Below are 15892 nucleotides of genomic sequence, written 5' to 3' on the forward strand. Positions count from 1 at the left end.
GGATGCTGGGGCCAGGTGGGGCAGCCATTGACAAGGCTGGGAGAGCAGGTGGGGGTCAGGGGTTAATCAGGGTGGCTCATTAGTGCCTGGAGAAAGGGGCACACAATTTAGGTAAAACCCATAGTGCTTGAAAGGCACAGCTACCAGAGAGCAGAGAGCCCATAGCGCAGACTGCAGGCGCTCTATATGCCTGAACAAGGGTGTTTGTGCCCAAAAGCTTGCCAAGAACAATTTTTCCAGCTATTCATGGCTATCTGCCCCTCAGGCACTATGGGCTCTACCTAAATTGTGCACCTTTTTCTCCAGGCACTAATGAGGCCTTCAAACCTTCCCTTACAGCCTCATCTTGTTCCTCTGGTATAAACCAGTAACACAAAGTATAAGCCACTATGCTATAACTGAAACCTTAGCAATGCCAACAGCACCATGCCCCTTTACGGGGACAGACTTCCACCCTATCAACGTGCCCCTAACCCAGTGTATTCCCTAGGTACCTGGGAGGCTTCTGGAGTCTTGCAGCACTTGGGTAGTATAACAGGCAGCACCAGGTCTCAAGTAGCTTCATCATGCAGGAGCTCCCCTGGCAGTTGCCAGAGAACGAATGTCCCTGCAAGCTCCGGACCTGGGTTTATATGTCCCAAACCTGCCTCCTTCCAATCATGTGATGCCAGCAGGTGCTGCCCAATTACCCCCTTAGGCTGTTACCCCAGCAACCTGCAGCTGTAGAGTAAATTTGTGCAAAGCTTCAGTTACTGATTTGATTTGGAGGAGATTTGGCAGGATCTGGCGGACCACAGACTCTATATATGCCTGAAGAAGGGTGTTTGTGCCCGAAAGCCTGCCAAGAACAATTTTTCCAGCTGGACTAATGAAAAATGCCACCCAAAGAAGTCTGTCTGCCTATGTCCTTACACCAACATGGCTGCATACCACAAAACTGATAGCCATGAATAGCATTTGGGACAGAAAGTGCTGCTTACAAATGTGGATTACTCATCAGTTACACAGGAAGTTGTGAAATCCATGTGAAAAAAAAGGCCACTGTGTTTACGTATCTTTCTGTTTCTTAAGGTCTAAATTCTGCCTAGATGGTAAAAAAATGAGATTATGCATATGAAAGAAATAGAATTGTTCATATTTTTCACCAGTTCCAGTAGTATTCCCTGGAAGCATTACAATGATAGAAATTATTGTGATATATTATTTCATGGTAATTTGCAAAAAACACTTTTAGCAGTTTAACTTACTTCTTCAAGGTTTCAGTTTTAATCTCTAACACCGTCTTTTCTTCTACAGCCTTCTCATGATGACTTTTCCAGACACTGGATGCTGAGAGTATCTCAGACAATTTGACTTCCTGGAACACACACACAAAATACAGATCATGTAACATAAGAACTCCTTTTAATTTTCACAATTTCCTAAATGCAAGAGATGCTTTAATATAAAGCCTTTTAAAACAGAGTCTCTGTAGTATAAAGCCATGTAAACTTTTGCTTGCAGTTATAAGATAAATTAAACAAAACAAAGCTTCCCATAACATTTAAAAATACAAAATTCCAAAGACAGAATGAAGAGCCCACAGAATGTAGTCAGAATTATGAATTTATAGTGTTTACTAACTGCAGACTATAGCAAGACTTCAAAGGATGAGGTAGAAATGCTTTCTTAGAACAAAGATCTTTGACTGCTTTATCTCTGGCCTCTGCTAGACATGCAGGTAAAGGCACAATGGCATCTGGTGTGCAGTCTACACAATTGTGCTTTCTGCCATGCCACATATGTATGGCAGGGGGTGTGCTTGTGGGATCATGCATCAGATTCTATCACACCTTGTTGCTGTGCAGGGGGAGCCAGGAATCAAAATCCCAGTTCCTGCACCAACAAGTAGCAAGCTTCCATAGCTGGAAGCCCCCTCAGTTGATGGGGCTCCCAGCTGCAGAGGCACACCATGTGCTCCCAGAGCCGGGAGTCCCATCAGCTGATCCAGGCTCCCAGCCATGGGAGTGCATCTGACCACATGTTCAGTTAATGTTGCCATAGAAATGAGCCACAAAGTCATTACACATTTTTTGTGGAATAACTTTGTGGCTTATTCCTTGTTTTATGATGCTATTGATTGCTTTAACGTGTGGCTGGGTTACAACTTAAGATATGATTAACTGATTAATCATGTCTAAAGTATAACATGTGGCAAGAGCCTCTCTAACATGGTCAAATAATATTTGTTAAAAAGATTAAACAACAGTCAAAATAATTCTGGGTCAGCATATTAAAACAATGCAAATAATAAAAATGAGGGAGGCCTTTCAAATTCAGAACATGGAAGCTTAGCTGGTGTCTCCTGGGTCTGGGGGTGCTCCCCAGTAGATCTGGAAATGCTTCTGGTCCACTTATGGGTCTGCTGCTGAGTGCACTGGGGAGCCCTTGCGCTCCTGTGGGATGGTCCATCTGCCCCAGCATCGCAGCGTTCACAAGCCATGCCTGGTACCTCCAGGTATGTAAAAAAAAATTTAAAGCTGTGTCTATGACCGAATCACTAATTCTCCGAATCAGCATCGAATCTTCAAATTTAGATTCGGCCGAATAGAATCGGGACAGTGATCTGAATCAATTAATCGAATCACTGTCCCTGATTTGGGCTGAATCTGAATCAAATATGGCCCGTTTCACACACCCCTAATACAGCCCGTTAAAATTAACTGCTTTGGAAGCTCCATCTCAAATGTTACAACAGGAACCCTGAAACTTGAGGATATAGACAAATCACATGCCTCACACACAATACATGCAATGAAAAGATGCAATACTTGTTTGAAAATAAATCAGGCCAACAAAGAAGACAATAAAAAAGCTAATCAGATCATGATATATTAATTGGCAAACATACTTGCCCTAAACCTAAACCCAAACCCTTCTCAAGTGCCATTTCAATCCCCTTCCCCTGCCCAATTTGCTACTCTTCTTCTGCTTCCTATCATACCTGCCACTGTACTGCCTGTCCCCTCCCTGATCTGCCACATGCAGAGACTGCACGTGCCCCTTGTGGCATGTATGCCGTAGCTTGGCCACCTTTGCTACAGTATTATAACATCATTTTAGACCCATCAATTCTATGAGATTCTGTGGTCAAAACATATTCCTATCTGTCGGGAGGAGCAATGGAAGGTATTGACCAGGCATTATGTGCAGCAAAATGGGCCATTTATGGCATTTGGAGTTATAATCCACCAACTCCAAAAGGATTTTTTGGCAAAGCCCTGATCCTCTAGGCCTTTTGAAGTGTCTAAACGGGGAGGAAGGGTGGTGGGCGTGGGCAGGGAAGCAAACAACTCTCAGCTAGATCCCAGAGACATTTTAAGAGAATTCTACTTATGCCTTCGAAGTGTTATTAAGCTCAGGGGAAACAGCCTGCAAATAGACATTTGAGCACCTACAAAACCTACTACCTGCTGGATATACATTAGAAAAATATGATGTTTGAGAAATAGAGAACTAAAACATCAGGACCCCAAATCAGCAATTTAATCTGCATGGGTAAACCTCTTTGTTTATGCTGAGCTCCAGTAACTTCATAGCCTGTTCACTCAGATCAGGATCAGGACCCAACTACAAGAAAAGAAGCTTCTCCCTCAGGTCTCAGGAATTAAAAGGCATCAAACCCAGCAGCATTAACTGGACTTGTCTTGAGGAAAGATCAGATCTCCTACCACACAGTTACAAAGTGCACAAGCACATGGTTCTAGTTATTCACTAAATTAACTCTAAACATTTTAGGCAAAAGACAGACAGTGAATCTAGCCACAGTTTGTCTGTCACCAATTTTAATGACCTTTTCTAAACTGGGAAAAAAATTAAAAGGTAGAAGTGCAGCATGCAGTCACTTATTACTATTCTCCAAAGATGAGGTAATCATACTGGTGGATTGTACTGATTATTTAAAACCAGTGTTCAGTTATACCAACACAGCACTTACTCGCTCTTTAATTTTGGAAGTTAAATTTTCAACAGCTGCTTCAAAACGTTCAGCTCTTTGTTTCTGGACTCTGGTTGCTTTTTTCAGGGCGTTCTTCTTCTGTTCACTTGTCTCCTTTAAAGCTAAGATCTGGTGTTTGTATTCTCCAATTTGAAACTTCCACTCAGTTATTTTCTTTTCAAGGCTCTGCAGTATAATTAAGCAACAACTTATTTCATATTATGAATGTTATATGATAGATTTTGATTTGCCTATCATAATTATAGGTAGGAGAAAGACTCAGGAGTTCCCAGTATCTCAGATCCTTGTACAAGTATTACAGCAGGGACTGCAGCGAAGGGGACAGCAGGAACAGAGTAGTAACAGAGGTATGAGTGGATCTATCTATTACTAAAACATGCGCCTGGAATTGAACACGAGAATCTCTGCATTTCCTCTCTCTTGCCAGAAAACAACTGAAATCCATTAAAGAAAAAAAGCATCATCAGCCACTCCACTTTTCAGGGCTGGTTCACACAGAAAATAGCAGCTTAATATCAATACTGATGTTTCCAGTAGTTCAACTGGTAGAGGTCTGTGCATTGATGACAAGCTGGAGATCCATATGGTTTCACAGGAAATTCTGGTTGATTTTCAGTTTGTTTTGGTAAAAAATACAAAATTACTATTTTTAAGTGTTTAAAAGAACACAGTCTAGCACTCAAAAGTTAGGGAAGACCAGGATCCCCTTGAACACCTGCATTATTATACTGATCTTTACTTAGATGGTCCCACACTATTCTGTCACAGGACTGCTGCCATTCGGTAAATGAAATGGACCTGGTCAGGACTGGGTAGGGAAGAAGGCTGCCTGTACAACCTTTCTTTGTATTACAAAAGTTAGGAGGAGTTTACTAACTGAGGCAGAGAATGGTCTCGTGCGTTCAATCCTGTCCTGGCTGTTGGGAAAACAGCATTTGATCATATAATTAATCAAGACTGTATCATTATGTCTAAACACATGAGAAACAAATTAACATTACAAAGATAAACTTAATTCTGGCATTTCCTAACTTCTGAATATCTTACTTTAACAGTACAGTGATTTCAGAGATAGTCTTGGAGACCCCTGCTATGTACTGAAATCCTATTTAATTACGTATATTAGAGAACATTAAGGTCACAAATATGATCATTACAAAATTATTTTATTGCTAAATATTTCCATCTATTCGGATTTTTAAACCAAACTGTCCAGCATAGCATCTCACTGCCTACCCCAGTCCCGCAGTTTACATTTGTTTGCCTCCACATCATCTCCACAGATGGCAAAGGAAGATGACATTATATATTAAAGCAAAGTACAGTGATATTCAGGAAAGACAGCAATCATATGCATGCTTTCAGTCAGCTTTAAAAAGGACCTCACACAATTCTGTTTAGTATACTGCAAATCCCTGATGTTACCAATAACTATGAGCAGACAACTATTTCCATATGAACATTCTTAAATCTCTGCTAATGTTATTCAGTTTTTCCACCACCCAGAGAAACAAACATATCAGTTACACATAACATATAAAATACTTTTGGGGCCCTGTTAGTTTAACACATAGAAATAATTAAGTTCTACTAGGCATTGAGCCCTCTCATGCAAGCTTAGGCTGACAATCCTTGTAATGTGTGTTCTTGATATGACAGGCCAGAGACCAACAATCCATACAGAGGGGTTTTTTTGTTCACAATAAGAGTTGTATTGTGCCCATACAATAAGAGTTATAAAATGCCCATATTCTGCATGTGGGGTGGATGCCTGTCAGTTCATATATACCAAAGACAATGTGTGGCTCCCAAAACTTATCTTTGATCAATATAACGGTCTATGAAGTCACCATGAACCAGATGGTTTTGCATATGGAAGACAGCTCCAGCTTGTTGGGGTGGAGAGAAGGAACACACTATTTACTGAAACAGATGGATCAAAATAATTCAAACGTGTGTGTGAAATGAAACATTCTGCACTTACTTTTCTTTAGTGTTTAAAAATGTGACAGATATGATAATACCTTCAGTGAATGAAGGAAATTTTGGAGTAGACAAAAAGTTCAGATGTAGTCAGTTTGTTGCTTATAACAGCAGAGAAATCCATATGGAATATAATGGTTACTCACTTGTATCCCCACAGGAGGTCACTATCACACTATGAAACTCAGCTTTTGGTAGCATTCAATTATGTAATTTTCAAAGACTTAGGTAAATTGAAACTTAAAACTGATTTCCTAACATGCAGAAAATAGCCAAGCCCTCCCAAGATATGAGCAGTGAATTCATAAGTTAGTTTGAAAATCCATCTTAGATGACTACTCTCACAGACTCTTTATATAAGGTTAAGATTACTGCTTTAAATAGATCATTTAATAATATTTGCTTAGAGATTAATAATTTTGCTGCATGGCTTCACAAGAAAGTTTCCTTCAGGAAAAACACAACATCAATAGTTTTGGTTTTTTAGATTAAAAATAACAGGAGAAAACATATTTTTTGCAAACTGCAAATAAAAAGGAAAGATTCTATCCTACTTCTAATTTCCAAATGTTGACTTCTTAATGGTAGACATTACATATAAATGGCAGTAGTCATCATTGTTCAGAAACACTGATCTTGATTTTTTTTAAATCCCTTCCATTCCTAAAGCATAAATCCATTATTACTGAAGTGTAAGCGCTACTAGAACAACTTGTCCAAGAAACAAAAATAACAGCTGTAAATCAATTAATCTTTAAAACTATATCAACTGAATTTATCTTTGTATTTCAATAAGTCTGCACAGTATTTATATAATCATTAAATCTCAAACATCAGGTTCCTTGGTCAAATCAAAGCCCTTGCATGCAAGAGACTCATGGAGCCCCCACCCCTGTATGCCACATCCAGTAACTGCACTGCACGCAGTGCCTGCCCCAGACCAGGAAGAGTGGTTGCTGCATGTGGCTTGCATCCTGGACTGGTCAGACTGGGCGCTGGGTGTGGCACAACCCCAGGCTGGCCAAAGCGGGAGCTGCAGGTGCTGAATCTGGAATGTGGTGGGGAGGGAGGGGGTCCTAGACTGGCCCCACACACGGCCAGAACCAGGAGCTGGATGATGTGGATCTCTGGGCCATATCCACCCCATTGGCTGTATCTTTGACACCCCTGGTCTAGAAGTTTACTGTGCCCATTTATCCAAAAGGCCTAAACTATATAAATAAGATTTCCATTAATTTTTCTGAACTGTTTACCTAGTATACTGTTGATACAGTCTCCAACTGCAAAGCCCTGGTTTCTCAGATTATATAAACCTTCTCTTCCATTAAAATACAAGGAAAGTTGCATTTTCCCCCCCAGTTGCTCTAATTTTACATAAAATGGCAAAATTAATCCCAGGTGCTTGAAAGTTCAGGTAAATTAAATGTTATATCACTGTACAGTAAATTTTCAGACATTTTAGGTATCTATGCATAACAAATTAGCACACCTCCTTGCTTAAAATGGCAGAGCAGCTATGAAAACTGGTGTTCCCCTGCCAGTAGAATATGATTCCACTCCCACTAGGTTTGCAAAGAAACTTGCACACTTTTTATTTCCCTCAGATTTTATGCAGGGAGAGAGATCATGGCCCATTAAACCATGATTCTGTAGCTTAGAAAGTAGCACTGAATTAAATCAACATCAAAGTAATTAATCTCACTTATGCTGTTCAGGCTGTAGAATGCTTTCAATTAATGGTGAATCAAACTGGCATGGCAACCAGTCCTGCAGGCAGAACAAAGTATAAAAACACCCAAATAAATCTGGTTTGTCTTTAATGGGAGTACTGGTAACACACAGTTTTACTCACTGTTATTGCCATTACTTAATATACAAGCAAGAATGAGTTTCACTGAAGAGATTTGACATTATCAGAAGTTCTGTGTCTTGGAGTTTGACCAGGAAAGAAGTGTATGCAGCACTGATAACTTCAACAGCATTGATCAGTAAAAGTGAACAACTGTTTTTTTTCTCCACTCTAAGGCAGAGGATCGAGATCCAGATAAGCAAATGACTGACCATGTAAAGGTAACTGTGACAGACAAATTTGAGATTATATAAATTAACAGGGGTAGTCTACTTTTAAGTAAGTCTTAAATTTCATATTCTTTGCAAATCTCAAATACTTGAAACAAAAACAAAAAAAACCCAAAACAAAACAAACTGTGGCTACATTCAGTTCCTGCCTCCTTGCCCCATGAACTTCTCTCTTGTGATTTTCTAGCGCTGACAACTACTACAATACAGCTGCTGCTGTATTCCCTCTTTGCTTGTTAGTGCCAAATGTATATTCCTTTCTTTGACCCTGAAACTGTAAACACTTCTAGACATATTTAGGCATCTAGGTAGTTCCACTGTCTTCGATGGTAATATTCATGTGCTTAAGCTTAAGCATATGATTAAATGTTTGCCAGGACTAGGGTATTACTTTGGATACTTTTTACATCGTTTCATGAATGTCTCTAACAATATAAAACTCATTGTCATTAGATAAATTTGTTGCAATATAGCTCAAGAAATACAAATGTCATGATTTTTCATTTCATAGATTTCACAGACATTAGGGCTGGAAGGGACCTCGGAAGATCATCGAGTCCAGCCCCCCCACCGCCCAAAAGGGCAGGAAGTCAGCTGGGGTCATAGGATCCCATTTTTAAAGGGTTGAGTTTTTTTTATTCTACAGGTCCAAACCAGGGATTTATATTAACTATAATACAGTATTTTGAGTTCTGACTGATTAATTCTATTAACATTTGCCCTCCAGCCGCGGCATACTTACATTAATTTACCAGTTAACTGAAACTGAATCTAAAGGAAAAATATTTGTAACCTGTATTTTTGTTTGCAACTGATCGTTTTCCATCTCTTTTCTTTTAATCTGGTATTGCAGATGGCCTTGTACTGCTTCAACTGACTTGGACAGGTGGTCTGCTTTCTGTGCATTTGCCTAGGGAAGACATACAAACACAAATCTTTTAGTCATGCAATTTCTTTCTTTCAAGTACTTTCACTGCATCATTGATTATGAACCAATGAACATTGTGTGGGTCATACATGTGCACTACCATAAAACACATTGTTCACCTGCACCCAGATACAGTACATTTGGAAGAGCTGTACCACTTTATTGAATACCCCATGATACAATTTACACTGAATCACCTCCCTTTGCTGGTTCGGAGTGAATGGGCCTTTCATCACCTTTTGGAGATAACAGATCTCCCATCAGGACTAGCTCAAGCAACTGTTGATTTAAAGTGCAAGGATGGTGATTGTGACCAGCGATTCACAATACAAAACTAAACCTGGATCCAGCTCTTACAACTGGGGTCCTCCTGTCTTAGAAACACTGACCTAGAGGAAGATATTTTTATATAATTTTTTAAAAATGAAATATTACCCGTACCACATTTTGAAAAAACCTGTTTTAGTGATAGGCATCTAGTACATTGAGATAAGCACACACATTGTGAGGAAAACAATAACTAACTTTTTCCAGTTGAAGCTGAGAAGAAAGTTCCTGAATATGCCTCTCTCTTTCCAGCATTTCTTTTTTGAGAGCCTTCAAGGAAGATAAATTAAAACAAAATAAGGTTAGACAATACACATATTAGGCTGCATTTTTACAATCTTGGACCAGGATTCCACACTTAGGAGAATCATTTCTTAGGGTAACTGAGTTCTCATTTAGAGAGAGACAACCCTAGCATTTTCAAATAGAGGATGCGTAAGAACAAACCAACTGTGACCCTGAATATTGCACAACTGTGTCTGAAGAGGCAGGAACACATTTAAGTGTAGATACGCAGTTAACATAACTTATTACCCAAATTTAGCAAATGTACAATGCTGGTTTATACTATATTACTAAAATATTTTGGGATGCTGCCTGTTATATTTACCTCTAATTGCTGATGGATATGATATATTTACAAGTTGAAAAACAATTTTTGTTTGTTTAAAATTAGCTTCTGAATGGCCACAAGAGGGAGACTGGGCAGACAGAGAAGGAAGACAGAACAAGGAACAAAACACAGAATCATAAAGAAGTACGGCTGGAAGGTCATTTAGTCCATAGATCAACTACTCCAACGCCCTGCCTGATGCAGGATCATCCCTATCCTAGCTATCTTATACAAATTGATTGCCTAACTCAGAGGTGGGCGAAATACAGCCTGACAACAATTGGATCCAGCCCACGGGCAGGCACTTGCCAGTTGATTGCATCCAGCTCACAGTTGCCCCCACAGTGCTCGGGGCCAAGCCCCACCCAATCCCACCCAAGACAGCTCATGCCATGCTCCTGCCTGCACCTGCCCTGTGCCCCCATGCCTGCCTGCCAGATAGCACCTGGTTCCAGCCCCATCCAGCATGCACAGCTTCCCAGTGGGGCTGCTGCTGCTGCTGCCCAGGTACTGTTCAGCTCTCCCTGCCTGCAGCAGCTCCTCCTTCTCCTGCCCCTGTTGCACTGCTCTGGGAAGCAAGTAATGCAGGGAAGCCATGGGGACATGTGTCAGGCAGCAGGTACCCAGCCCAGCAGGGGGGAAGCTGCAGCTGGGCAGCTCCTCCCTTAGCACATGGGGCTTCAGCTTTAGCTCCCAGATGCCTTCTACCTACTCCGCCTGCCTGGCATGATGAGCAGCCACTTGTGGGCAGCTAAGTGGCCACACACACACAGACACCCACCCCACACCATCACACACACATACACACATACTCCTATCACACTTCCCCCAACAACACACAGAAGTAAGATTTTATTATGAGCTACTATGCAATTGCTTCTATAGACACTACTCAAAAAATAAATCAAAAGAAAAATTATTTTTTAAATCAATTTAAAATATTTTTATAGTAGATGTTTGATTTTTAGTACAGGTTTCCCTTGCTTTATGCTGTACATGCATTCCTGGAAACCAGTGCATAACTTGAATTTGCATAAAGGGAACCCACTTTACAATGTAACAAATAGGGATATGTTCCAAGAGACCCCCAGATCCATTTTTACCACTTTTACAAGACAATTTTGGTACTCACCAACAGCAGACAGTTCACACAAGCACAGGGTGGTAGTGAATGTTACCATAATGGGAACTGCAACTACAGAAACACATGGAGCAGACAACGAGCAAGGAGCAAAGATCCACATAGGAGACTATATTTTGGTGCACATCACTCCCATAATGCACTGCACAAAGCAGCTGACTGCAGGCTTCCACCACACTGATTACATAAGAGTGAATTTACCTTGCATATAATGAATTTTTGGTATAAAAAGGGTCATCGAATAAGAACGAATTTGCACATACAGAACTTGCATAAAGCAAGGGAAACCTGTATATCATTTGTTTGTTACCTATAATTTATTAAAATTATATATTCTGAAAGATTGTGTGTGTGGCCCTCAACAGCTCACCAAAACTTGTTAAGTGACCCTCCAGTCAAAATAAATGCCCCTGCCACAAAGGAAGGCAAAAAACCCCATGGTCCATATCAACCTGACCCTGAAGTAAAATTCCTTTCTGACCCCAAATATGGCAATTGGTTTGACCCTGATAAGAGAAGCAAGACGCTCTACCAGGAACCTCTGGGTTTAAGTCCCAGCAGGAACAGTGGCAAACCCCACTCGAAATCCCCAAACCTAGTTACAGTCAACACCCAGTGCCTCTAAGAAGGCTTAAAAAAAACCAACCCTGGCACACACAGCAGCAGCGATTGGAAGGAAATTACCTCTCAGCCCCCCTACAGCAACCAGTTAAGCCCAGAGGTACAGGATATACCCATAGTGGAACATAGGCACAGCTACACCTACATCATTCCCGAACAGTGGCTGTCCAGTAGGACTGTGAGAAGCTTTGGTCCCTGATTCAATTCGGTGCAGATTTGGCCCGATTCACTGGCTGAATCTCTGAATCCAAACTGAATGAGGAGACCCTTTAACCTCTCTGAATTGAATTGGAACCCTCTGAATTGATTCAGAGAGATTCAAAAAGATTTGGCGATTTGGATATAGACACAGCTTTCAGTGTTTTTCCTATGTATCTCAAGGTACCAGGCGGCTTGTGAATGCTGCAATGGTGGGGTGGATGGAGCATCCCACAGGACTGCGGGGGGGCTCCCCAGCATGCTCAGCAGCAGCCCCAGAAGTGGAGCAGAAGCACTTCCAGTCCACTTGCAGGTCCACCAGGCAGCGTGCCGGGGCCCGCACCCCGCACCCTCCTGGCTTGGCGACTGGTGCTTCCTGGGCTTGGGAGGGTATCTGGGGTCCCCCTGTGGCTAGTCGCTGAGCTGAGGGGGTGTGGGGAGGCCCCCTCCAGTACACTCCCTGGCAGATCCAAAAGTGGATCAGAAGTACTTCCGGTCCACTTCCGGGTTCACTGCTGACCACGTGGGGGGCTCCCCTGCACTTCTGTGGGATGCTCCATTCGCCACAGCATCGCAGCATTCACAAGCTGTGCCTGGTACCTTGAGGTATATAGAAAAAACATTTAAAGTTGTATCTATGGCCGAATCACAAATTCTCTGAATCAGCATCAAATCTTCTGATTTGGCCAAATTGAGTCGGGGACAGCGATTAGAATCAACGAACCGAATATGGCCCATTTCACACACCCCTATTGTCCAGCCTCTTCTTGAGCTGTCTTGAAGAGTCTACAACTTCCATAGGCAATCTACTCCACAGCCTCCCTGATCTAATGTGAAATATGTCTTTCTTAATATCTCTACTTTGCTGCAACTTCAAGCCACTGGTCTGTATCCTACTCTCTGCAGCAAGAGAAAAACGGTATTTTCCCTCTTCTTTACGGCAGCACTTCAAGTATTTTAAGACTGCTATCATGGCCCCTCTTAAGCACCTTTTCCACAAGCTGAACTTGCCAAGGGAAATGGTATATTGAGTAAAGAACTAAAAACAAAGAAAATTGAATGAAAATTAATTTTCTGGAGACAAAACTAAAAAGCTTAAAGACAGATCCAATAACATTTATTACCAAAGTATTAGTAATCTTTTTTGTGAGGAAAGACCTCCTAACTGTAAAGAGTATTGGCTGGAAGGTTTTCAGATACATGTATATTCTACCCCTCATTCTAGACTGATCCTGTTTTATAAACTGCCTCAAAAGATTCATCTGTTCTTAGGGTTGCCTAATATTGCCATGTATCAGGAGATTGCCTGGGTGCTTAGATTTCATTCAATTTCCAATGCAGTCACTTCTACCCAGGACTGGAAATCAGGTGACTTGGGTTAGATTTCTGGCTGTCCCTTGCTGTTTTGTTACAGACAAGCCATAAGACCACTCTGCACTCCAGTTTTTCCCCACCTGTGAAATGAAGGTAGTACTTAATTCTAATCTGTGTACAAAAACATGAGATTTTTCACTGAAAAGCACTGTGTAAAGTGCATTGTTGATCCTCTTGAGTATTCTGGTGAATACTCTGGTAAACCAACTTCAATTTCCAATACTTTAACATTAAAAAATGCTACTGAAGGAATGATGTGTTTTGTTGTAATATTCATATAACACAAAAATTACTGTGGTAGTGTTGGAGTGATGTTGTAATTATAATGATCCGGGAAAAATATGAGGGGCAAGGATTTTTGTGAGTAATATCTGTTACTGGACCAACCACATAGTTGGGAAGGACACAGATGAACTTCTGGGTACAACAGTACCCTTCCTAAGGGTGAGACTTCCTTGAGAATTTAAGTAAAGACCTGAGGAATGATAACTTTGGTAGAAAAAGCTTCTTATGTCCCTCCCAGGAATACATTTGGTCTGATAAAAGATAACACTCACAAAATTCCTTGCCTCTTACAAAAAATTATTAACATTTCACATCTCACAAAAATAACCATCTGGACTCATCTTTCATTCTAAGGCTCTCATTACTTGAATTATATGGTTTTGCCCTTTTCTCATATGTGACTGATGGCATAACTGAGGGGCTAATTCACCGAGTTTTAATGCTTCCTATTTCCATATTCTTTCTCAAAACTGTGCATCCTGATTACAAGTGCTGCTGTCTGGGTAGGAATGTGATCCCATAGTGGGATGAAATATCTTATGAACTACAACAAAAATGGTAAATCATTGGGAACAATTAATCCATGCTTTTCTTCTTACCTTATATCACCTGTTCACTTATATCAGAATAAAAACATTATGGCATGTTTGAATAAACATAACACTAATGTAAAAACACCCTGCCTTAGAAAAATAAGACTAAACTTTCATCAGTGCAAAATCAACTGTTGTTCCATTAAAGTGTCTCTGGATTTACACTGACCAATATCTGGTCCATATTGTTTACAAGATAATATACAGAACATTCAGGTCTGAGTAACACATTTTAGTTATAGTCTTGCAAAGTATCACTATAATGTATAACTCACTTCCATAATCAAGATGAGATCATACTCCTGCAAAATATAATTTGTGAAATAAGTAATAAAAAACAAAGTGAGAGCTAGGCAAGTATCCCTAACATCTTCATAAATGAGAGTGCAAGACAAATATCAAAGAACCCTTCACCTCCAGTGCCTGAAAACTGTCTGGTGAATTGTAGGAGATTGTGATCTTTTTGTTTTGACGTGCCTAGATATCATAAAGGGCTAGACAGTGCAGCTTACTTACATCAATTTCAGTTTCAGTTTCAACTAACTTCTGCATCAAAATATCAATATGTTCACTGCTTACCTGCAAGAGAGAAAGACGCACATTAAATTAACTTAAATGAACAACTTCCGTAGCATATTATACCTCCAATCAAATTTTACACATATGAAACACTAATCTGAAAAAAAGAGCAAAAATGAAAAAAACGTTTACTTAGATATGCATGAGCAATTGGTCAGAAATATCTTAAGTATTCCATTTACTTTGAGAACAGAATCTTTTAACAGGGGAAGCACATCAAGGTTAGTCTGAGGTCAAACCAAGTTAAACACACACTTATATTCATAATAATTTAATTTCCCTCAACAAACAGTCACTTAAATGTAAGTACATATTTCATGCATCATATTTTGAAGACTATACAAAGCATTTGCGTCACAGTTTCTGAAGTAGTCTGATGCTACAAATGCTGGTTTTGTGAATCTACATGGAACAGCACCAAAAAGCTGCTAGATCCCAAAATCCCAAGTTACCTTATGCCACAAAAGCAAATGAATTTGGAACAGAAAAACAATGTGCATAAACATAACCACTATATAATTGTCAATTTTATGATTTGGCAATTAAATTGCCTTTATTAGTTTTTTTCACTACAACTGAAATTTTAAAAATTACAACGTAATCAACCCACAAATCAGGTTGATGGAACTTCCGGCTAGTAAATCCCAACTATTTTAGCTTCAGCATGCTGAGAACGAACCTATTTAGGTAACTCAGCACCTCACAGGACCAGGCCCAGAATGAATAATAAGTGACGAGAGAGACAAGCAGCAAAATAGGCTGTCTTGAACCACAGATGGATCAGAAATAAAGTAAAAAGACAGAGAAAATTAGAAAAGGGAACAAAAGAGAATTAGCAAATTAGACTGTACTCTAGGCCTAACATGCCTGCTCTACTGCCATGATGATGGATTTTAGGGAAAACATTGCTTTTTGGGGTCATGACTTGAGACGAAACATACATGCATGAACAGACAGAGCATATTTATGCAGTCCCTTTATGAATTCACCCTATACCTGCATGAGTAAGAACATTTATGAACTGGACTTTTTCAAATACAAATGAAATAAATGATGCCCATACTTCTAATATAATGAACTTTATATATTTTTCATTTTTGTTTTAGTGACAAATAATAGAAAGCAGACATGTTTTTTCTCCTTTTTCTTTTTGTTCTCTCCTTAACATTCTCTC

The 15892-nt window shown here is 40.1% G+C and overlaps 1 protein-coding gene across 2 annotated transcripts in view; it reads right to left on the minus strand.

The window, feature by feature from the left end:
* Nucleotides 1–15892, minus strand: part of ODF2L (outer dense fiber of sperm tails 2 like) — a 59141-nt gene that overhangs the window by 30612 nt on the left and 12637 nt on the right. For both annotated transcript variants that reach the window (XM_019501558.1, XM_019501557.1), the window contains 5 exons: nt 14656–14718; nt 9513–9584; nt 8853–8969; nt 3977–4162; nt 1248–1357 (listed from right to left, as the gene is read on the minus strand). In XM_019501558.1, the coding sequence (XP_019357103.1) occupies nt 1248–1357; nt 3977–4162; nt 8853–8969; nt 9513–9584; nt 14656–14718 (548 nt within the window). The remainder of the gene's footprint in view (nt 1–1247; nt 1358–3976; nt 4163–8852; nt 8970–9512; nt 9585–14655; nt 14719–15892) is intronic.

This window comes from Gavialis gangeticus, unplaced genomic scaffold (genome assembly GCF_001723915.1).
Source record: "Gavialis gangeticus isolate Ggan-Ray unplaced genomic scaffold, GavGan_comp1, whole genome shotgun sequence".
NCBI lineage: Eukaryota > Metazoa > Chordata > Crocodylia > Gavialidae > Gavialis > Gavialis gangeticus.